At 46.4% G+C, this 23,766-nt stretch overlaps 4 protein-coding genes across 4 annotated transcripts; 2 read left to right on the forward strand and 2 right to left on the reverse strand.

Moving 5' to 3' along the window:
• The first annotated feature begins 2,236 nt into the window (after positions 1-2,236).
• LOC119298134 (mavicyanin-like) lies at positions 2,237-2,815 on the forward strand. Its single transcript, XM_037575644.1, has 2 exons — positions 2,237-2,408; positions 2,514-2,815. The coding sequence occupies exons 1-2, from the start codon at positions 2,237-2,239 to the stop codon at positions 2,813-2,815; spliced, it is 474 nt and encodes a 157-aa protein (XP_037431541.1).
• Positions 2,816-6,684: 3,869 nt separating this feature from the next.
• LOC119298136 (peroxidase 2-like) lies at positions 6,685-8,247 on the forward strand. The gene is made up of 2 exons (XM_037575645.1): positions 6,685-6,951; positions 7,296-8,247. Exons 1-2 carry the CDS (start codon positions 6,733-6,735, stop codon positions 8,070-8,072), a joined length of 996 nt encoding a protein of 331 aa, XP_037431542.1. The 5' UTR covers positions 6,685-6,732; the 3' UTR covers positions 8,073-8,247.
• Positions 8,248-9,304: 1,057 nt separating this feature from the next.
• On the reverse strand, positions 9,305-10,018 carry LOC119298137 (zinc finger A20 and AN1 domain-containing stress-associated protein 7-like). The gene has a single exon (XM_037575646.1). It carries the CDS (start codon positions 9,935-9,937, stop codon positions 9,446-9,448), a length of 492 nt encoding a protein of 163 aa, XP_037431543.1. The 5' UTR covers positions 9,938-10,018; the 3' UTR covers positions 9,305-9,445.
• An 11,320-nt stretch (positions 10,019-21,338) lies between these two features.
• On the reverse strand, positions 21,339-22,064 carry LOC119298138 (basic blue protein-like). The gene is made up of 2 exons (XM_037575647.1): positions 21,875-22,064; positions 21,339-21,770 (listed from the first exon to the last, which is right to left on the reverse strand). Exons 1-2 carry the CDS (start codon positions 22,050-22,052, stop codon positions 21,562-21,564), a joined length of 387 nt encoding a protein of 128 aa, XP_037431544.1. The 5' UTR covers positions 22,053-22,064; the 3' UTR covers positions 21,339-21,561.
• Between the last annotated feature and the right edge of the window lie 1,702 nt (positions 22,065-23,766).

Here is a 23,766-nt window from a genome sequence, read left to right on the forward strand (position 1 = left end):
ATATCATTAAATTACTTTCATGGAATTTTTAGTGCATATACAAATGTCTAAAAGTAATTTAGTATGATGAAATTCAAGTTCATATTACAGATTTGCTTTTTCATCACACTAATTTTATTTTCAAAAGTATTAATCCAAGCTCCGATAATTGTACAAAAATATCTTTAACAACGTGTAAAAGATTATCTACTTAAAAAATCTTGCTTTCCATACACACATTTGTCAAAAATGATCAACCTATCAGTTTGCGACAGAAAAAACTGATTTACAGTGTAAAACTTGCTTTTTATCATAGTAAGTTGCTTTCGAAAATATTCGTAGGAACGTGTTAATGTCTAGTGACGAGGAACTCCAGTGTAGCTAGGCGAATTATAGTTTGGACACGCCACTAACAAATAATATGATTTTTAATTTCCATTCCATTATAGGTTTTGCATGATGTTCACATCGTCTATTTTGAAAGGTATATATATGTATGTCCCCAGCAAAAGAAACGGTATATGTATGTATAGTTGAGCTTGGTAGTATCACGCTAGTTGTTTGGATTGTCTCTGCAAGTGAGAAAGGGATCACGTAAAAACCACTTCTTTGCGAAAGTGTCCTTCTCAACTCGAGCTCATACACCCTTTGTTCCACAACGTAGTGCGTATTTAGTTTTGCAAAAGTCAAACATGTCTATGTTTGACCAAGATTATAAAATAAACCACCAACATATAAAATAGTAAATAAATCAAATATAAAAGTACACTTCATGATGAATCTAGTGATACTAAATTTGAATTTTGGATGTCAACATTTTCTTCAATAAACATGGTCATACATAGACATGCTTGACTTCCTAAAAAATTAATATGCACTGCATTATAGAATGAAGGGAGTATAAGCTGGAGTGAATAGTAAAATCTATTTTAAAAAAAATAAATGCAAAATTTTCTGAAAGTTTTTGTTCTAATACTTTGACAAATGTTTCCAATGCTTGCAAAGTTTCGTCATGAAATGGCATTCGTGGAAGTCGTGGCAAAAAAAATTGATGCTCCAAAAAGGTTAATTTTGGAATGCTGATTTTGTTTTGTTTTTTGCCACGACTTCCACGAATGTCATTCTATGATAAAACTTTGCAAGCATTTATAACATTTATCAATTTTTCCCATAAAAGTTTCTGAGTATTTTAAATTTTTTTGTTCATCTGAGCTCATATGAGCTCGATCTCAGTTAATCTGCGTCCACTTTTTTGCCTTACTTGGAATGTTGCGAGACACCGAAAAGCTTTTCCAATAATAGCGTGTGCGCCCTGGTAGAGGTGGAGTGCACGAGCGCAACCAAGTGGCGTCCTTTCTCGTCACAAATCTTGCATATCTTTTCATTGATTTGTTACAATGGCTGATCTTTTTGTGCATTCTCTAGCAATTAATGATTGGAGATCACAAAATTAGAGGACCATCACAATTAAACTAGAAAATAAGTGAATTTAAGGAAGCATCTTGTATGATTGGACGAATGTCTTATCTTTGTTATTAAGAGATCAACTCTTAGCCATAATGGCATTTAAAAAAAAACCGATCAACTCTTAGCTAAGAGAAGGCATGCCCTTTTTGTTTTTCTTTCTTTCATCTCAGCAATTATTCTATGTGGCATCGCTAAGATAAGATTAGCATAATTTGCAGGAAGACTAAATCTAGCCTCTTGCCTCCACCTCTTTGATTTCAACCTCATCTTAGCTGTAGTGAGGTAACGTGGAGCGTATCAAGCTCTCCAAAGAGAAACAAAATCGACCAGTAATTGTAGCTAGGCTTTTCTAAAGAGAGCCAGTGTAAACACAGAGGTACATATTTGTTCTTTCCGAAAATTTCATTCATCAATTGAATACAAGAGAGCAAAATTAGTATTTGAAATCTTGTTTTTACTACCCGTTGTTTCTTGCTCCTGTCCTGATGGGTCTGGCGAACGTGTCAAACCTCTGCTCTCAGATGACATTTGGACGAAGGGCTGCAAAGGAAGATGCGGACCGTGTCAACCATGCAATACAACCCCTCCATTGGTAACTCCGACGAGGGGCTACTAGTTCCACCCTGTGTCTTGACTATTTCTCCCATGCACGTACAAGATCATTGTCACTTCTATATAACCATGTATGTGTGCTTTAATTTGTTCTCATCAGTCATCACACCATAGTACAGCCTGAGAGCAGTAAGTAAATAGGAAGAAGTAGTTTGAGTTTCGGGGCTCGACGATCTCCATGGCTTCCAAGCAGATGCTTGTCGTGGCGGTGGCATTCGCCATGGTCTTCCTCCCCTTGCTCGCCGCCTCAGCCACTGTCCACCCCGTGGGCGACGGCAGTGGGTGGACGCTCGGGTTCGACTACACCACCTGGTCCAAGAGCAAGCAGTTCACGGTCGGCGACGCGCTAGGTAATCATGCGTCCATTAGCCATTACCATGTGCCCTTCGTTCTCGCTGCACAAACGAGATTGAACTGCTTTACTGATTCACGGAGATGCGCGCGCGTGCTTGCAGTGTTCAAGTACAACAAGGCCCTCCATAACGTGGTGGAGGTGAGCGGGCCGGATTTCAAGGCGTGCAAGAACACCAAGGGCGGCGCCGCCTGGAGGTCCGGTGCCGACCAGGTCCACCTCGGCGACGCGGGGAGGAGGTGGTTCATCTGCACCGTGGGCAACCACTGCCAGATGGGCTTGAAGCTCAACGTCACCATCCTCGCCGCGGACGCGCTTTCGCCTGCGCCTGCACCAGCTCCGTGGTCGACGGTGCCATCGTCGTCTACTCCTCACAAGTCCAGGCGGCCCTTTGTTTCCAAGTGATGATGACCTGCCGCTGCCGGCCAGCGCCCTGTATCAACTACGTTGTTCGTGTCTGTTCTTTACTAGTCACATCGTGCACGTACGGTGTGATCAATCACACTGCTGGATTCATGTAATGTTCCCCGTATCATGACGATTTATTAGTTGCTCGACTCGTCCTATATAAATTAAATTGCCCATTAATATTGTTGTTGATCCGGGGCGGAAAATCTACCGTGCTCGGGACCTCCCGTGCCTGTATCTATAGTTCATTCTGGCTTCGAGATTCTCACCAAAAATGCTAGGAGACATTACTCTAGAAAATTCCTGTGCACTGAAATTTCGAGCGCACTGGTATGTACTCCATAACCCATTCCCGACCTGCAACTGGAGTCCCCTGCCGGTGAGCTGGGCGAAGCTGAATGTGGATGGCTCTTTCAATCCAGAAGATGGGATAGCAGGTACGGGAATGGTGCCGTGGGACCAAAATGGCGACATCATTTTTTTGGCTTGCAGATCCTTGTGGCTGTGCCCGGATGCCCTTCATGCAGAGCGTGCAGGATGCATGAAATGGCTGGCTCTAGCACACCAATGGATGGAACTTCCAGTCGTCTTGGAATGCGATAGTCTCCAAGCGGTCTCGTCGATCAATGCTAGGAGCAAGGATCGATCACAATATGCCATGGTCATTTCGAAGGTGAAGAGATTGATGGGTGAGCGGGAGTGTAGGGTTACACACATTTCCAGAGAGCAAAATAATATTAGTCATGTTTCAGCTAACTTTGGGTGATCAGAAGACCAAATTATGGTCTTGCTCTGCTCGGGTCCGCTTAACATCCCTAGTCTGTGGAGGGATGAAGCTCCACGCTCTTGAGTAATACACTCGTTTTTACCCGGCAAAAAGAGAAGATACACTTAGAAATGGTGTCAGATGTATTAGCTTTATGCCAGCGAGTCAGAGCATGAGATATTGGGTGCATGCGCACATGGTTATCTCTCTTCATCCATAGAAAATCAAGTACTACTTTATGTTCTTCTGAGATGTTCATTCATAGGTATCTTATGAAACAAAATTTATTTTTAAATCTGTTTACATATTTCAATTTCTGACGTCGAGATCTTTAAGACGGGATCAAATTGGAATATGTTATAATCCATTTTTAAAATTAGTGAAACATATTTCACTTATTTATTAAAAACAGATTTCACTCGTTTCTTAAAAACTCAGGAGTGTAGAATATATTCAAAACATTGATTTCGCTCATTTCAAAACTCCGATTTCACTCATTTCAAAACACTTTCAATCATTTCAGAAGACTTGTTTCACTCAGTTCTCAAATAAACAATTTCAGTCATCTTCAAAAAGAACAATTTCACTCCTTTTATTGACATATTTCACTCATTTGAATCTACAGATTTAAATAAATTCTGAATCATTGATTTCACTTAATACGAAACACTCATTTCACTCAACTAAAAAAATCACTTATTTTGATTTCACATCATTCAAAACAATGTTTTCACTCAAACTGTTTTGCTACATTAACCTGATCTGCTACAATGCTTTTTTAGAACATCTTTGAACACAGTATAGACGCATGTGCTCATAATACGCGTATACACTCATCCCTATAAACACACGCACGCATTCATTACCCCCATGAGCATCTTCAAGAGAATAAATGCGAGCATCAGGACTTGAACCCTTGTGGGCTGGAGATATCACTGTCCACCTAACCATCCAACTACAAGTTTGTCTTATAAAACCCGGACCGCCACAGTACAACTACAGGATGGAAAAACGCGACATTACACGACATGAGTCGCTACAGGCACCTTAGGGCATCTCCAACAGTTGTAAGTTAGGTGTTGGTAAATTTGCCACTTAGGACATAGTGATGATGTGGCATGTATTAAATGTGAAGAGAGAGCAAAGTTATATGTAGATTAACCAACAACCTTTACACAAGCTCCAAGGTAAAATAGAGAGCAATCACATTTATTTTCTCACCATTTATTGGGTAGCTTACATACAATCCATTGGAGTAGTTGTATGATAGCTTGTTGGTTGATGACATGAACATTTTACCAACAAGACTAACATACAACATGTTGAAGATGCCCTTACGTATGTGCGATTTGGCCGGCCCAGGTGGAACGCCCTGTGTGCGTTTGCAGGTGACCCGATATACTCGTTCAAAAGCCTGAAAGGTTCCTACATGGGTCGGCCACTAGTGTGGCCCAATAATTTTCGTAATTTTACTTATTTATATTTTTTCATAGAATGTGTTTAATAGATTTATTTATTGTAGAAATCATATTATATCATGAAAATCATATAACAAAAAGTGAAAATGTTCATGGACGACATAAATATTATGTTCGTATATTGAATGTAAAAACTCATTTAATATTTGGGAAATTTTCCCTACATTAAAATAACATGCATTCACAAATAAGTTCCTGGTTTTATCAAATCATGAATGATTATGTATGTGCTCATGTGCATTGATAAAATGTTCCAGTATTTTCTAACAAAATAAAATTGAACTATAAAAAATATAGTAACAAGGTAAAATCGAAAGAAGATAAAAATTAAAATAAAATGTAAATGAAAAACAAAGGTGCAAAAAGTAAACAGATACAAATTGTGTTGTAGATCCACTCATACATTAATTTGATTTTGCTAGCACAATTCTGCACTATAATCTATGTCACGGCAGCAATGTGCACAACAGGTCAACTCCTCCATGCAAACCAAGAGCGCACTTGCAAAATCAATGAAGGATCATGAACTAAATTAGGTTTTAGATCCCCTCATCCATTAATTTGGTCTTGTTAGCGCAAATCTGCACAATGATTTATATCACCGCAACAACGTACGTACACCGCAGGTCAACTCCTCCATGGAACCCAAGAGTGCACTTATGAAATCAATTAAGGATCATGGACAAAATTATGTTTTAGATCCACTTGTGCACTAATTGGTTCTTGTTAGCACAATTCCGCTCTATAACCAAAAAAAAGAAAGAATTGCACACTCAACTCCTGCATGCAAGCTAGCAGGGCATGTTACAAAATCAATTATAGATCGTGAACAAAATCATGTTTAGTGCGCTTCATGTTCATCTGGCATACGAACGTTCGTGGAGACCAACGAACAAAAGCCAGCTTAATTTGCGGCGGTGGTGGAGACCACCAACCAACGTTGGGGTTGAGGTTGAATCGAGTCGATCCCAAACGAATAAAGGATAGTGATACATACTCTGCTAACCACCATTTAAGTCAAGTTGACGTTCGTGTCAACGAACAGACGCCTTGATTATCGGGAGAGAATGCCCACGGCAAGTGCCTGTTTTATGTCGAGTTCATTGCCTTCGTGTCTCCGGTTCATTGTCTTCGTGCTAGTCGGTGGGTGATTAGCATTTGCATGGCAAAGAGAGGGAGAGATTTTAATCATTGAGAAGACGCATTGTGTTATCCCTAACTGCCGGTGAGAGTGTTAACAAGGTCATCAACGGAGCTGGATTAATCTCCTGCCAACATAGTTCAAGCCCAAGAGTCAAAATATGCTGTCCCCGTCCCACGCCAAAAAAAGAGTGTCAACATGCTGTAACGAACTAATCATCCATATTTTTCTGTATGCTTGCGATTCCTAATCTTCCATGGAATAATATGATATCATGTGGCATTGTCAACGCGTCCATATAATTCAACTACCAGTGTGGTACGGTAACCAACCTCCTAATCATTCAGACGAATTCTTCGTATGCGCTGAACACACTAGCTAATAAGGTCATGCATGTACGTGTTCGTCCTCATAGTCTTCGTGATCTATAAATACTCATCGAAACCACACTATTGTCACCATCAAGCACTCCCTCTGCAAGTCTCTTTCATTAGACACACGCAAACAGAAGTACGTGAACAACAAGGAGATGGCGACCGCATCCAACAAGGTTGCGGTGCTCATGGCGCTCATGGCCGCTGCGTTGAGCTCTGTGTCTATGGCCGCCGGGCTGCAGCACGGCTTCTACTACTCGTCGTGCCCGAAAGCCGAGGACACGGTGCGGAGCGCCGTGCAAGGCATGATCCGCAGTGACCCCACCATGGGCGCTGCCTTTGTTCGCCTCTTCTTCCACGATTGCTTTGTCAGGGTACGTACCTCAATGAAAACACATGCATGCCACGCTACATTTTGGAACACTTGGGGTTCCATTGCAAATCTATATGAATTTCACATGTGACATTTCTATTCTATATAAACATACAGTACTACTACTCCTATATCCTTTATTGAATTTCTTGAATAGTAGCACATCAAACTATTTAGAAAGCATGCATTGAACTTTCTAATTTTAACTACGTAATAACATTCAAGAATAGGTTAAAACTGTCAAGATGGACATATCATAGTACTATATATTACCATGAACTTTTACTGACATATACATAGATACGTACAAATCTGGAAAAGTGTATTTATAAGGACCTTTTGCAGGGTTGCGATGCCTCCATTCTGCTAGACCAGACCACCAACAACACGCAGACTGAGAAAACAACAATCCCTCTGCGCGGCTACGATGCAATGAACAAGATCAAGGCCGACGTGGAGGCCGTCTGCCCGGAAGTCGTCTCCTGTGCCGACATCCTGGCCTTTGCCGCGCGCGACTCCGTCGCCGCATTAGGCGGCTTCACCTTCCACATGCCATCCGGCCGCCTCGACGGCTTCCAGTCAGTCGCAGCTGAGGTCTTCCAAGGCATTCCATCCCCGGCGTTTCATCTCCAAGAACTCCTTGACAACTTCGCCGCCAAAGGCCTCAACGCCGAGGACTTGGTGGTGCTCTCCGGCGCGCACTCCTTCGGCCTCACACACTGTAACTTTGTCACCCCACGGTTGTACCCCACCGTCGACCCCACTATGAACGCCACCTTCGCTGCGGCGCTCAAGAAGGTGTGCCCGCCACCAAGGAACGGCGGGGGATTCATCTCCGTGAGCAACAACCGCGTGACAGACCCGAACAAGCTGAGCAACCAGTTCTACCATAATGTGGCCTCTGGGCAGGTGTTATTCACGTCGGACCAGACGTTGATGGACCAGACACCGACAACCGGCAACAAGACGGCGGCCATGGTAGCCGACAACGCTGCTAACCCCATCGCGTGGATGGCCAGGTTCGCGGGGGCTATGGTGAAGATGGGAAGCATCGAGGTGCTTACCGGGACCGACCCGGGCGAAGTCAGGAAGTTCTGCTTCGCCACCAACAACGCGAGCTAGAATCGTTGGAGCTGCATGCATGATGATTAAACATAATTAAGTGCGCACTTGGGCAGCTACAACTGGAGGACTTAGTTGGTCTAATCCTTGTTATTTTGGTTTCATTATAGTTACATGTGTACTTCATTTTCGAACCAGAAATTAGCTATGTACGAGTTGCTTTTGTTAACAACATTCCGATTTCACAAAATTACTTTGGCTTCCTGAAGACACCTCTACTTTTCTTATCATTTTACTTATTTTACCCCATATATACTAACAGGTTGGGCCAGCATCGGTCCTACATGGCGAGTGAGTCGGACGCCGGCTAGAATCGACATGATAAATGGGGGCTAAACAATTCAGATGGTATATTTGATGGCAAGCAACATGCAAATTCAGGGGAATTGCGGAGAGCTAAACAATTGAAGGAGTACAGACGCATTAATGGTCTTTGCTTCAGTCTGGGTAAAAAAATTGCACCTGGTCATGTATGTGCTAAGCAAGGACAAGACACAGTGCAAACACATGTAATTGCAGTGCAAACGAGGAGAGTGGCATTTTTCCTGATGTTGTATTGGATGCTATTGCAGTACAGGAAGCAGTGGAAGAACAGCTTCAGCCAGTCAAGGGTCTGTCGTGTGCAGATCATCTAAGAAGGCAAGAATAAAATAAAAATCCGATTAAGAGCCCCAAATCAAGTGGTGCTGAAACTGTTGGACTCGGAAAGCACACACAGCTTTATGGATGTTTGCCTTATTGTCCAGAATTCAGACTGAACCACAACAACCCAAACAGCCTCTGACAGTTAAGGTGGCTAATGGGGAACTACTAGTATAGATAGAATATAATAAACTGTCTGAGGACCTGGTTCCGTGCAACGCGGGAACGTACGAAAGGGCGGATGTGCGCGTGGCACGGCCGTCGCCGGCGGGCCCTCCCGGCGTCACCTCCCTTTCTCCCCGGCAAAAAAATACGCGCTCAAGCGCCCGCCTCTGGAGCGGCCGGCGTAGGGAAGAGACGAGGAAGGACAGAAGAAAAAGGGGAAAGAAAATTAGTGCCTGATAGGTGGGTCCCTCGTTCACCTCACCGCAATGACCCACATGCAATAGATTGGCCATTTTAGATTTCAGATGTATATCACATTTGGTACCAAAGTAATTATACTCAGTTTATTTGTACATACGGTCACAGTTAACCAACATATGAACTAAATTCTCTTGTTGATCAATTCATGAATTAACCACATTTGTTCACAGTACAATCTCCGAAGTCCAAACTAAGATTTACACGTTCCAAGAAAATACAAAGAAGATCGATCGATCTATATCCTCGAGGCCGCCATGACTACTGCTTTATCGGTTGGCCGTTGATCTGCTGGTTTGTTGCTGGCGTCAGATCCTTCGGGTGATCTTGTCCGCAACCACGACCGGATTGTGCTTGGCGATCTGCTCCTGGCCGGCGGTCTTGTAGTCGAATCCACAGTCGTGCTTCTCCGAGTAGCGGTGCACGCTGCAGAAGGTGCCCTCGCAACGGCATCGGAACCCCAGCAGCCCCACCTTCTTGCGGCACGTCGCGCACCGGTTCGCCGCCACCGGCGGCTGCTTCACGGAGCTCGCGGAGGAGTCAGCCGCGGCGGCGGTGGAGGAGGCGGCCGCACCATCAGAGGACGGGACGGCGACGATCATCTTGGCCTTCTTCGCCGGAGGCCCCGTCGAGGCGGCCACGGTGTTAGCGGTGCCGATGACGACGTGGTCCAGGTAGCACTTGGAGCACATGTTGCCCGTGGCGGCGGCGCCGAAGAAGCCGCAGCCGTTGGCGCACATGCCGGCCGTCTCCTCCTTGTCGGGGCACTTGCGCTTCTGCGTCGTCGCCGATGCGTCCATCGCCGCTACGTACGTAGTCCTCGAAGACTCCCGCCGGTCTGTATTGGGGCGCCGGGACCTGCGTGATCTTGGTGGGAGGGGGCGAGGCTGTTTGGTTGCGTTTGGTTGTGCGTGGGGGTGGAACCTTATAACGGTGGCTCGAAGACGAACGCGCGTCGGTCAGGTAGCAACCAAACAGCCTCCTAGTAGGAGTGGCATCCGCATCTGTGCCCAAGACGGCCAACGAACACGTCCGGCTTGCGGTGTCAACACTGCTAAACGGAAAACCGAGCGTGTGTTACACGCAAAAGGTAAGACGAGCTAGCGGCGGTCGTTCTACGTCGCTGTTCTGAAACTATGTGTAAAACCATATGCAGACAAGCTCTTCCAATGGACGGATGTTCATGTTGTTGGATGGGTAGGTGGATCCTAACCCATGCGACTTCAAGTCTTTAATGCTTGCATTTGTTCCTGAATTTATTTTGGGATTTACGGCGATGCGCGTTCAGTAAAAAGAGATGTTCCCGTGGACTATCTTTGGTGACTTCGTCAATCTTAAGATGAAATGCCAACTCAGTCTCTCAAAGATGCTCATAAAGGTAGGGTGTGAGTGTGTATTTATAGAGATGAGTGTATGCACATATATATGAATGCACACGTCTGTACTATGTTAAAAGAATGGACAAACGTTTCGGCCAGTGCTCCCTCACAAAACCATGACTCAGTCGGACTTCTTAAACCGCACACACACGTCTGCGTTAATCGGCACCCTTCAAACCCAACCAACATATGGAGTGGGTATGGTGAGGCTCGGACGTGCCTGAGTGCATCTGTCATGTCGAACAGGCCCTTGTTGCTGGCCCACTCGGACCTCACATTAATCCTCACATGGACGAATCCTAAACGGCAGCCAAACAACTCGCTCCACTCCACTTCTTTTTGTCTCCTCCTCATCTCGTCCACTCCCCTTTTTACAACGGCATCAATGCAACTTCCGGTCATGGAGTCGACGACGGCTAGTAGTCGCTGTGGCGCAATGCAGAGCCGAATGACGTGGAGGAGCTCGTCATGCGGCTTGGCCTTGGCGACGGCGGAAGCTCAGGCTTTGTGTAGTTCCCTGCCACCCGGCGACGTAGTGCGGACAACAAGAATGGTCGGTCTTGTCTATGAAGCCGCATACCTTCCCGTCCATCGCCCCGCCGCATCCATTTCCGCCTTCTCTACCTGCTCCGGAAGGTTACCCCGGGCGACCGATGGGTCCTAGTGGCCACGCCGGCTCGGACACCCGAATCTTAGTCACGGGCCGCACGCCGTGAGCGGCAACGGGCAAGGGGGAGGGTGGTCGTGGGGACGTGTTGTCCGCCCATTAGGCCTGCTCGTGCCGGTTTATTTGGACCACGAGCTCCTCGCCACGATCCTTTAGCACTCCCTCATGACGGGGGAGAACAACGCGTGGTGGTTCTGCGCTGCAAGACTGCGAAAGTGTTGGGGAACGTTGCAGAAAACAAAAAAAATTCCTACGTTTCACCAAGATCAATCTATGGAGTCAACTAGCAACGAGAGGAGAGTGCATCTACATACCCTTGTAGATCGCGAGTGGAAGCGTTCAAGATAACGGGGATGATGGAGTCGTACTCGCCGTGATCCAAATCACCGATGACCAAGTGCCGAACGGACGGCACCTCCGCGTTCAATACACGTACGGAGCGGATGACGTCTCCTCCTTCTTGATCCAGCAAGGGGGAAGGAGAGGTTGATGAAGATCCAGCAGCACGACGGCGTGGTGGTGGAAGCAGCAATGATCGCAGCAGGGCTTCGCCGAGCTTCTGCGAGAGGGAGAGGTGTAGCAGGGGAGAGGGAGGCGCCAAGACTTCAGGTCCGGCTGCCCTCCCTCCCCCCCTTTATATAGGCCCCTGGGGGGCGCCAACCCTAGGAGATGGGATCTCCTTGGGGGGCGGCGGCCAAGGGGAGGCTTGCCCCCCAAGGCAAGTGGAGGCGCCCCCCCACCCTAGGGTTTCCAACCATAGGCGCAGGGGGAGCCCAAGAGGGGGGCGCACCAGCCCACTAGGGGCTGGTTCCCTCCCCACTTCAGCCCACGGGGCCCTCCGGGATGGGTGGCCCCACCCGGTGGACCCCCAGGACCCATCCGGTGGTCCCGGTACAATACCGGTGACCCCGAATCTTTCCCGATGGCCGAAACTACACTTCCTATATATAATTCTTCACCTCCGGACCATTCCGGAACTCCTCGTGACGTCCAGGATCTAATCCGGGACTCCGAACGACTTTCGGATTACTGCATACTCATATCTCTACAACCCTAGCGTCACCGAACCTTAAGTGTGTAGACCCTACGGGTTCGGGAGACAAGCAGACATGACCGAGACGACTCTCCGTCAATAACCAACAACGGGATCTGGATACCCATGTTGGCTCCCACATGCTCCTCGATGATCTCATCATATGAACCACGATGTCGAGGATTCAAGCAACCCCATATACAATTCCCTTTGTCAATCGGTATGTTACTTGCCCGAGACTCGATCGTCGGTATCCCAATACCTTGTTCAGTCTCGTTACCAGCAAGTCACTTTACTCGTACCGTAATGCATGATCCAGTGATCAACCACTTGATCACATTGAGCTCATTATGATGATGCATTACCGAGTGGGCCAGAGATACCTCTCCGTCATATGGAGTGACAAATCCCAGTCTCGATTCGTGCCAACCCAACAGACACTTTCGGAGACACTTGTAATGTATCTTTATAGTCACCCAGTTACGTTGTGACGTTTGGCACACCCAAAGCACTCCTACGGTATCCGGGAGTTGCACAATCTCATGGTCTAAGGAAATGATACTTGACATTCAGAAAAGCTACAACAAACGAACTACACGATCTTTGAGCTAAGCTTAGGATTGGGTCTTGTCCATCACATCATTCTCCTAATGATGTGATCCCGTTATCAATGACATCCCCATGTCCATAGCCAGGAAATCATGACTATCTGTTGATCAACGAGCTAGTCAACTAGAGGCTCACTAGGGACACATTGTGGTCTATGTATTCACACATGTATTACGATTTCCGGATAATACAATTATAGCATGAATAATAGAAAAATATCATGAACAAGGAAATATAATAATCATTTTATTATTGCCTCTATGGCATATTTCCAACAGTCTCCCACTTGCACTAGAGTCAATCATCTAGTTACATTGTGATGAATCGAACACCCATGGAATTCTGGTGTTGATCATGTTTTGCTCTAGGGAGAGGTTTAGTCAACGGATCTGCTACATTCAGGTCCGTATGTACTTTACAAATTTCTATGTCTCCATTTTGAACACTTTCACGAATGGAGTTGAAGCGACGCTTGATATGCCTGGTCTTCCTGTGAAACCTGGGCTCCTTGGCAAGGGCAATAGCTCCAGTGTTGTCACAGAAAAGAGTCATCGGCCCTGACGCATTGGGTATGACTCCTAGGTCGGTAATGAACTCCTTCACCCAGACTGCTTCGTGTGCTGCCTCCGAGGCTGCCATGTACTCCGCTTCACATGTAGATCCCGCCACAATGCTTTGCTTGCAACTGCACCAGCTTACTGCCCCACCATTCAAAATGTACACGTATCCGGTTTGTGACTTAGAGTCATCCAGATCTGTGTCGAAGCTAGCATCGACGTAATCCTTTACGACGAGCTCTTCGTCACCTCCATAAACGAGAAACATTTCCTTGGTCCTTTTTAGGTACTTCAGGATATTCTTGACCGCTGTCCAGTGTTCCATGCCGGGATTACTTTGGTACCTTCCTACCAAACTTACGGCAAGGTTTACATCAGGTCTGATACACAACATAGCATACATGATAGACCCTATGGCCGAGGCATAGGGGACGACACTCATCTTTTCTCTATCTTCTGCCGTGGTTGGGCATTGAGCCATGTTCAATCTCGTACCTTGCAATACAGGCAAGAACCCCTTCTTTGACTGATCCATTTTGAACTTCTTCAATATCTTGTCAAGGTACGTACTCTGTGAAAGACCAATGAGGCATCTCAATCTATCTCTATAGATCTTGATGCCTAATATATAAGCAGCTTCTCCAAGGTCCTTCATTGAAAAATACTTGTTCAAATAGGCCTTTATGCTTTCCAAGAATTCTATATCATTTCCCATCAATAGTATGTCATCCACATACAATATGAGAAATGCTACAGAGCTCGCACACACTTTCTTGTAAATGCAGGCTTCTCCATAAGTCTGCATAAACCCAAACGCTTTGATCATCTCATCAAAGCGAATGTTCCAACTCCGAGATGCTTGCACCAGCCCATAAATCGAGCGTTGGAGCTTGCACACCTTGTCAGCATTCTTAGGATCGACAAAACCTTCCGGCTGCATCATATACAATTCTTCCTTAAGGAAACCATTAAGGAATGCCGTTTTGACGTTCATTTGCCATATCTCATAATCATAGAATGCGGCAATTGCTAACATGATCCGGACGGACTTCAGCTTCGCTACGGGTGAGAAAGTCTCATCGTAGTCAACTCCTTGAACTTGTCGATAACCCTTAGCGACAAGACGAGCTTTATAGATGGTCACATTACCATCCGCGTCTGTCTTCTTCTTAAAGATCCATTTATTTTCTATGGCTCACCGATCATCGGGCAAGTCAGTCAAAGTCCATACTTCGTTTTCATACATGGATCCTATCTCGGATTTCATGGCTTCCAGCCATTTGTCGGAATCCGGGCCCGCCATCGCTTCTTCATAGTTCGAAGGTTCACCGTTGTCTAACAACATGATTTCCAAGACAGGGTTGCCGTACCACTCTGGTGCGGAACGTGTCCTTGTAGACCTACGAAGTTCAGTAGCAACTTGATCTGAAGTTTCATGATCATCATCATCAACTTCCTCTCTAGTCGGTGCAGGCACCTCAGGAACATTTTCTTGAGCTGCGCCACTTACCGGTTCAAGAGGTAATACTTCATCAAGTTCTACCTTCCTCCCACTTATTTCTTTCGAGAGAAACTCTTTCTCTAGAAAGGACCCATTCTTGGCAACAAAGATCTTGCCTTCGGATCTGAGGTAGAAGGTATACCCAACAGTTTCTTTAGGGTATCCTATGAAGACGCATTTTTCCGACTTGGGTTCGAGCTTTTCAGGTTGAAGTTTCTTCACATAAGCATCGCATCCCCAAACTTTTAGAAATGACAGCTTAGGTTTCTTCCCAAACCATAATTCATACGGTGTCATCTCAACGGATTTAGACGGAGCCCTATTTAAAGTGAATGCGGCAATCTCTAAAGTATAGCGCCAAAATGATAGCGGTAAATCGGTAAGAGACATCATAGATCGCACCGTATCTAATAGAGTACGATTACGATGTTCGGACACACCATTACGCTGAGGTGTTCCAGGCGGCGTGAGTTGTGAAACTATTCCACATTTTCTTAAGTGTGTGCCAAATTCATGACTCAAGTATTCTCCTCACGATCTGATCGCAAGAACTAGATTTTCCTGTCACGTTGATTCTCAACCTCACTCTGAAATTCCTTGAACTTTTCAAAGGTCTCAGACTTGTGTTTCATTAAGTAGACATACCCATATCTACTCAAGTCATCAGTGAGGGTGAGAACATAACGATAGCCACCGCGAGCCTCAACACTCATTGGACCGCACACATCAGTATGTATGATTTCCAATAAGTTGGTTGCTCGCTCCATTGTTCCTGAGAACGGAGTCTTGGTCATTTTACCCATGAGGCATGGTTCGCACGTGTCAAATGATTCGTAATCAAGAGAATCTAAAAGTCCATCTACATGGAGCTTTTTCATGCGTTTGACACCTATGTGACCAAGGCGGCAGTGCCACAAGTATGTGGGACTATCATTATCAACCTTACATCTTTTGGTATTCACACTATGAATATGTGTAGCATTACGCTCGAGATTCATTAAGAATAAACCATTCACCATCGGAGCATGACCATAAAACATATCTCTCATATAAATAGAACAACCATTATTCTCGGATTTAAATGAGTAGCCATCTCGAATTAAACAAGATCCTGATACAATGTTCATGCTCAAAGCTGGCACTAAATAATAATTATTGAGGTTTAAAACTAATCCCGTAGGTAAATGTAGAGGTAGCGTGCCGACGGCGATCACATCGACCTTGGAACCATTCCCGACACGCATCGTCACCTCGTCCTTCGCCAGTCTCCACTTATTCCGCAGCTCCTGCTTTGAGTTACAAATGTGAGCAACCGCACCGGTATCAAATACCCAGGAGCTACTACGAGTACTGGTAAGGTACACATCAATTACATGTATATCACATATACCTTTTGTGATGCCGGCCTTCTTGTCCGCTAAGTATTTGGGGCAGTTCCGTTTCCAGTGACCACTTCCCTTGCAATAAAAATACTCAGTCTCGGGCTTGTGTCCATTCTTTGGCTTCTTCCTGGCAGCTTGCTTACCGGGCGCGGCAACTCCCTTGCCGTCCTTCTTACCCTTGCCTTTCTTGAACTTAGTGGTTTTATTCACCATCAACACTTGATGTTCCTTTTTGACTTCTACCTCTGCTGATTTCAGCATTGCAAATACTTCAGGAATGGTCTTTTCCATCCCCTGCATATTGAAGTTCATCACAAAGCTCTTGTAGCTTGGTGGAAGCGACTGAAGGATTCTGTCAATGACCGCGTCATCCGGGATATTAACTCCCAGCTGAGTCAAGCGGTTATGCAACCCAGACATTTTGAGTATGTGCTCACTGACAGAACTATTTTCCTCCATCTTACAGCTGAAGAACTTGTCGGAGACTTCATATCTCTCGACCTGGGCATGAGCTTGGAAAACCATTTTCAGCTCTTCGAACATCTCATATGCTCCGTGTCGCTCAAAACGCTTTTGGAGCCCCGGTTCTAAGCTGTAAAGCATGCCGCACTGAACGAGGGAGTGATCATCAGCACGTGTCTGCCAAGCGTTCATAACGTCTTGGTTCTGTGGGACGGGTTCGTCACCTAGCGGTGCTTCTAGGACATAATCTTTCTTTGCAGCTATGAGGATGATCCTCAGGTTCCGGACCCAGTCCGTATAATTGCTGCCATTGTCTTTCAGCTTAGTTTTCTCTAGGAACGCGTTGAAGTTGAGGACAACGTTGGCCATTTGATCTACAAGACATATTGAAAAGATTTTAGACTAAGTTCATGATAATTAAGTTCATCTAATCAAATCATTCAATGAACTCCCACTTAGATAGACATCCCTCCAGTCATCTAAGTATAACATGATCCGAGTTGACTAGGCCGTGTCCGATCATCACGTGAGACGGACTAGTCAACATCGGTGAACATCTTCATGTTGATCGTATCTTCTATACGACTCATGCTCGACCTTTCGGTCTTTTGTGTTCCGAGGCCATGTCTGTACATGCTAGGCTCGCCAAGTCAACCTAAGTGTATTCCGTGTGTAAATCTGTCTTACACCCGTTGTATGTGAACGTTGGAATCTATCACACCCGATCATCACGTGGTGCTTCGAAACAACAAACTGTCGCAACGGCGCACTTAGGGGGAACACTTTCTTGAAATTATCATGAGGGATCATCTTATTTACTACCGTCGTTCTAAGTAAACAAGATGCAAAAATATGATAAACATCACATGCAATCAAATAATAGTGACATGATATGGCCAATATCATATAGCTCCTTTGATCTCCATCTTGGGGCTCCATGATCATCTTTTCACCGCCATAACACCATGATCTCCATCATTATGATCTCCATCATCGTGTCTCCATGAAGTTGCTCGCCAACTATTACTTCTACTACTATGGCTAACACGTTTAGCAATAAAGTAAAGTAATTTACATGGTGTTTTTCAATGACACGCAGGTCATACAAAAAATAAAGACAACTCCTATGGCTCCTGCCGGTTGTCATACTCATCGACATGCAAGTCGTGATTCCTATTACAAGAACATGATCAATCTCATACATCACATATATCATCCATCATTCATCACAACCTTTGGCCATATCACATCACAAAACACTTGCTGCAAAAACAAGTTAGACGTTCTCTAATTGTTGTTGCAAGTTTTTACGTGGCTGCTATAGGTTTCTAGCAAGAACGTTTCTTACCTATGCCAAAATCACAACGTGAATTGCCAATTTCTATTTACCCTTCATAAGGACCCTGTTCATCGAATCCGATCCGACTAAAGTGGGAGAGACAGACACCCGCCAGCCACCTTATGCAACTAGTGCATGTCAGTCGGTGGAACCGGTCTCACGTAAGTGTACGTGTAAGGTTGGTCCGGGCTGCTTCATCCCACGATGCTGCCGAATCAAGATAAGACTAGTAACGGCAAGCAAATTGACAATATCGACGCCCACAACTACTTTGTGTTCTACTCGTGCATAGTAACTACGCATAGACCTAGCTCATGATGCCACTGTTGGGGAACGTTGCAGAAAATAAAAAAAATTCCTACGTTTCACCAAGATCAATCTATGGAGTCAACTAGCAACGAGAGGAGAGTGCATCTACATACCCTTGTAGATCGCGAGCGGAAGCGTTCAAGAGAACGGGGATGATGGAGTCGTACTCGCCGTGATCCAAATCACCGATGACCAAGTGCCGAACGGACGGCACCTCCGCGTTCAACACACGTACGGAGCGGATGACGTCTCCTCCTTCTTGATCTAGCAAGGGGGAAGGAGAGGTTGATGAAGATCCAGCAGCACGACGGCGTGGTGGTGGAAGCAGCAATGATCGCAGCAGGGCTTCGCCGAGCTTCTGCGAGAGGGAGAGGTGTAGCAGGGGAGAGGAAGGCGCCAAGACGTCAGGTCCGGCTGCCCTCCCTCCCCCCTTTATATAGGCCCCCTGGGGGGGCGCCGACCCTAGGAGATGGGATCTCCTTGGGGGGGGGGGCAAGGGGAGGCTTGTCCCCCAAGGCAAGTGGAGGCGCCCCCCCACCCTAGGGTTTCCAACCCTAGGCGCAGGGGGGGCCCAAGGGGGGGGGGGCGCACCAGCCCACTAGGGGCTGGTTCCCTCCCCACTTCAGCCCACGGGGCCCTCCGGGATGGGTGTCCTCACCCGGTGGACCCCCGGAACCCATCCGGTGGTCCCGGTACAATACCGGTGACCCCGAATCTTTCCCGACGGCCGAAACTACACTACTTCCTATATATAATTCTTCACCTCTAGACCATTCCGGAACTCCTCGTGACGTCCAGGATCTCATCCGGGACTCCGAACAACTTTCGGATTACTGCATACTCATATCTCTACAACCCTAGCGTCACCGAACCTTAAGTGTGTAGACCCTACGGGTTCGGGAGACAAGCAGACATGACCGAGACGACTCTCCGGTCAATAACCAACAACGGGATCTGGATACCCATGTTGGCTCCCACATGCTCCTCGATGATCTCATCGGATGAACCACGATGTCGAGGATTCAAGCAACCCCTTTGTCAATTGGTACGTTACTTGCCCGAGACTCGATCGTCGGTATCCCAATACCTTGTTCAGTCTCGTTACCAGCAAGTCACTTTACTCGTACCGTAATGCATGATCCCGTGATCAACCACTTGATCACATTGAGCTCATTATGATGATGCATTACCGAGTGGGCCCAAAGATACCTCTCCGTCATACGGAGTGACAAATCCCAGTCTCGATTCGTGCCAACCCAACGGACACTTTCGGAGACACCTGTAATGTATCTTTATAGTCACCCAGTTACGTTGTGACGTTTGGCACACCCAAAGCACTCCTACGGTATCCGAGAGTTGCACAATCTCATGGTCTAAGGAAATGATACTTGACATTCAGAAAAGCTACAGCAAACGAACTATACGATCTTTGAGCTAAGCTTAGGATTGGGTCTTGTCCATCACATCATTCTCCTAATGATGTGATCTCGTTATCAATGACATCCCCATGTCCATAGCCGGGAAATCATGACTATCTGTTGATCAACGAGCTAGTCAACTAGAGGCTCACTAGGGACACATTGTGGTCTATGTATTCACAGATGTATTACGATTTCCGGATAATACAATTATAGCATGAATAATAGACAATTATCATGAACAAGGAAATATAATAATCATTTTATTATTGCCTCTAGGGCATATTTCCAACAGAAAGCCCTCTGACTTGCCATTGAGCACCTGAAGAGCAAGGCAAAGGCAGATGCGGCAGTCAAAATGATTGCCGCCCTAATGGTGAAGGCGCGGGACCGCGTGGTCGTACAGTGGCTGGTATTATGTCATCTGATCCGATGACTCCCGCATCTCCAGTGGCTCTGACAGCTTAAGCTCTGACGACAACGCCGATCCTGCCGCCAACGCTTACATGGACGGGTACAACCACACCGACGTCCGTAAGGGGAAGGGGCCAGCGATGAAATGGTGATTTCCTCTGCCCTTCTCTTTTTATTTTTTGCGGGTTCCTCTACCCTTCTCTATCCCTTGTTTAGTTTTTAAGTTATTTTTATGTCCGTCCAACAATGAACTGTTGTATTTTGGTTATGCATTAATGTATGTATGCAATTTCATTGATCTATGTATACGTTTGCTGCTTTGTTTGGTATGATCACTACTTTGTCTCATTCATGTTGCATGGCTAGCATGAGTATGGAGTATTGGATTTGAGATACACGGGCATTTGAGGGGTGACTGGTCATGTCCATGGATGCATCCGAATGCGTCTGCGGATGCATACGATTGGATTAGATTTATGATCCGACTGTAGATTCTTTTAAGTGGACTGAAATTTGGTCTTGCGTAAGTCAATTTTGACCCGGGGTTGGATGCTCATCCAACGATCAAACGAACCTGAAGCACAAATCAAAATTGACCTACACAAAATTCTGTTTTTCAATCGATTTTTGACAATCTAGTTTTATCGGTGCTTTGATTCGAAATATAAGCCCACAAAAAAGTTGGGCCGGGTGGGACAGAAGCTAAGCGAACATGCACCCATTAACCCGCTATAACGCACAAAGACGAAATTTACTTTTTAGCATATTTTAATTCCCATGACACTTTTTACCAAGTTTTTTTCCTCTCCATGTGATACTTTTTCATAAGTTGTTTTTGTCCTTGTGACATTTTTACGGATCCAAAACATTATTGCATGTTTTACCAAAAAACAAATATGAGTGAACGGTCACAAGGGGAGACCTTTCTCACCTGAACTTCCATTCCATTTCCACTTTGGACAAACGACCAGGTTACAAGTGAACCTGACACATAGTCTCAGATTCTCCCAATCCAGCTAAGGAAATAAAATCTTCCAACACAGTTTGCAAGGAAAAAAACTCAATACATAAACTATCTTTTTAGATGCCCAATACATTAATAATGTATGAAACTGTAACTCTTTTGTTGCGGGGAATCAAACTGTAGCTCTTGATTAAATCTGGTACTACGTGGCAACAAAACATATAAATATGTAGAGAGAAAAAAAGTGTCATAAGGCAGTTGAACTCTACGGGGAAACTGAGTCGGGAGCCAAGTACTGGCCCGAATTGCGTAATGGTACAATGTGCGTGCTCTGAAGATTTTTATTCGCACGGTCGCAGTGGCTACACCAGTTGATCGATATATAGTGGATCAGTGGACGTTGACGGCGAGCTTCATGCCGTCCTGGCAGTGGCCCTCGATGCCGCAGATGAAGAACCACTGCCCGGCCTGCGTCAGCGACACGGTGTCGTCGCCGGTGGTGAGCGTGGGCGCGTTGCTGGGCACGGTGCACGCCGCGAAGCTCTGCGCGTCCACCAACACCACGTTGTGCTCCGCCTCCCCCAACGAGTAGAGAAACTCTGCACGCACGGACGAGACGAAAATGGATCAACTCATCAATAAGTCAATATACATACGCCGATCATGCATGCATGCAAGGTTGGTGCCCCGAGATGAAACGCACCGAGGGTGTCGCCGACTCTGAACTTCTTGCCGCTGGCCCAGGCGCGGTAGTCGATCCCGATGTCCCACCCGGAGTCGTCGCCGACGGTGTACGACGCCGCGGAAGCCGTCGCCGGGAGCAAGGCGGCCACGGCGATGACGACGGCCATGGCGGCGAGCGCGACTTTACGAGAGGCCATTACTGTAGGCGACGGGGAGGCGTAGGTGCGCAAGCACGGTGGTTCGATCTGTATGTTGGAGGTTGCGTTGTGTGTGTTTGTGTATCGGCTTCGTGGTGTGTGTACGTACATATAGTGGTTGCTATGGGAGCCGGTGACTTTGGCTGGTTTGGAGCACGACAAGCCGTTCACGGTGTGATCGATGCAGCAGAATTTAAAAGCACGTACGTACAGCCAACGATGCGCAACTGGCCGCGCAAGCTGGGCTCTCGGTGGCAAGCAAGGAGTGGGCAGGGGAATTCCTGTGTTTTTTACGGCCGCACGAGATAACATTGGTTTCGTCCTCCTTTTCTGAAACATGGGCCAAAGTTTGGCCCCGTTTTATAGACTAAGAAGAAGGTTTAGAATTACAACTCTCACCCGACGGCGCAAACACATGTAAGGAATTACCCTCGCAGCATGATCAACCTCAAGTGTATGGCCCCGGCAATGCCCCAAAGTGACGCCTCGCGCTAGATGATGGCGAATATCGTTGTTGGCGAGGCGTAGATGTTTTGAAAGACCCGGGCATTTCTCTTGTTTCAGATATCTCAAGACGTGAGAATCACCGAGGATGCAACAACCTTCCTTCGTTGGCTATTGATGTGAATCACAGTGGACTACCATTGAGCCAGACTTTGGAAGTTTGGCCAATCATCGAAGGACATGTCATGGATGCGGAGCCAATCTCTGACCATAGCCCAGATGCGCTCAGAGTATCGGCACCCGGACAAAATGTGTGCGGCCATCTCCGGAACTCTTTTGCAAAGTTGGCATTGACCATAGTTATGACATCCCCTTGTTGCAAGCGGTCAACAGTCCAAATATTGTTTTGCAGGATTACCTAGAACAATAATTATAGATTCGGCGGCGCCGAATTGTTCTAGACCGCCGCCTTCAAGGTTGAGAGGGGGGGGGGGGTCCTCGAATTGCTTTTTATTTGCAGTGTCGGACGAGTAAGTTCTAGAAGGGCTCACATGGGAGGTTATAGAATCAGGCATGTCCTGGCTTAGGTGCACGTCGAGGAGAAGATCCCAAAGGGAATAGAATTCTAGCAGGTGATTAGCATCAAGCCCGGCCCGGAACAAGTATCAACCTTAGTAATCCACTCGCCCCCCATGAGGGCTTTATTGACAAAGCCACTCTTGGTCTTGGACAACTCAAAACTTGAGGGGCAATATCCTTTGGCTTTGCACCATCGAGCCATGGGCCATGCCAAACTTGGTTTTCATCCCATCCCCAACATTAATGGTGGCGCATTTGTAGAAAAGGTCCAGGTCCTCGGCGTCGCACGGAGTTCCCATGCCAACCCAAGCCCTAGAGGGGTCTGTCCACTCTAACCATGGCCACTGCAGCCGAAGCGCTCTCGGAATATTTTCGATGTTGAGGATTCCAGATCCCCCAGGAGCAGTCGGCTGGCAAACGATGTCCCATCTCACCTTGCCCTTCCCTACCGAGACCTTGTTCGTTTCCACCCAAAGAAAGGATCGCTGAAGCTTGGTAATGGTTTTTGTCGCACCCTTTGGAAGGATGAGAGGGGTGAGGTGGTAAATAGTTTCAGTAGTGATGGGCGATTTTGACCGAAGTTGGTCGACGAAGGTGATTGTTTTTCAATGCCCACATCCGCTTACTAGAAATCTTGTCGATTAGTAATTGGAAGTGGACCCCACACAATCTATGGACAGTGAGCGGTAGC

The sequence above is a fragment of the Triticum dicoccoides genome, chromosome 5A, assembly GCF_002162155.2.
Source record: "Triticum dicoccoides isolate Atlit2015 ecotype Zavitan chromosome 5A, WEW_v2.0, whole genome shotgun sequence".
Taxonomy (NCBI): Eukaryota; Viridiplantae; Streptophyta; class Magnoliopsida; order Poales; family Poaceae; genus Triticum; species Triticum dicoccoides.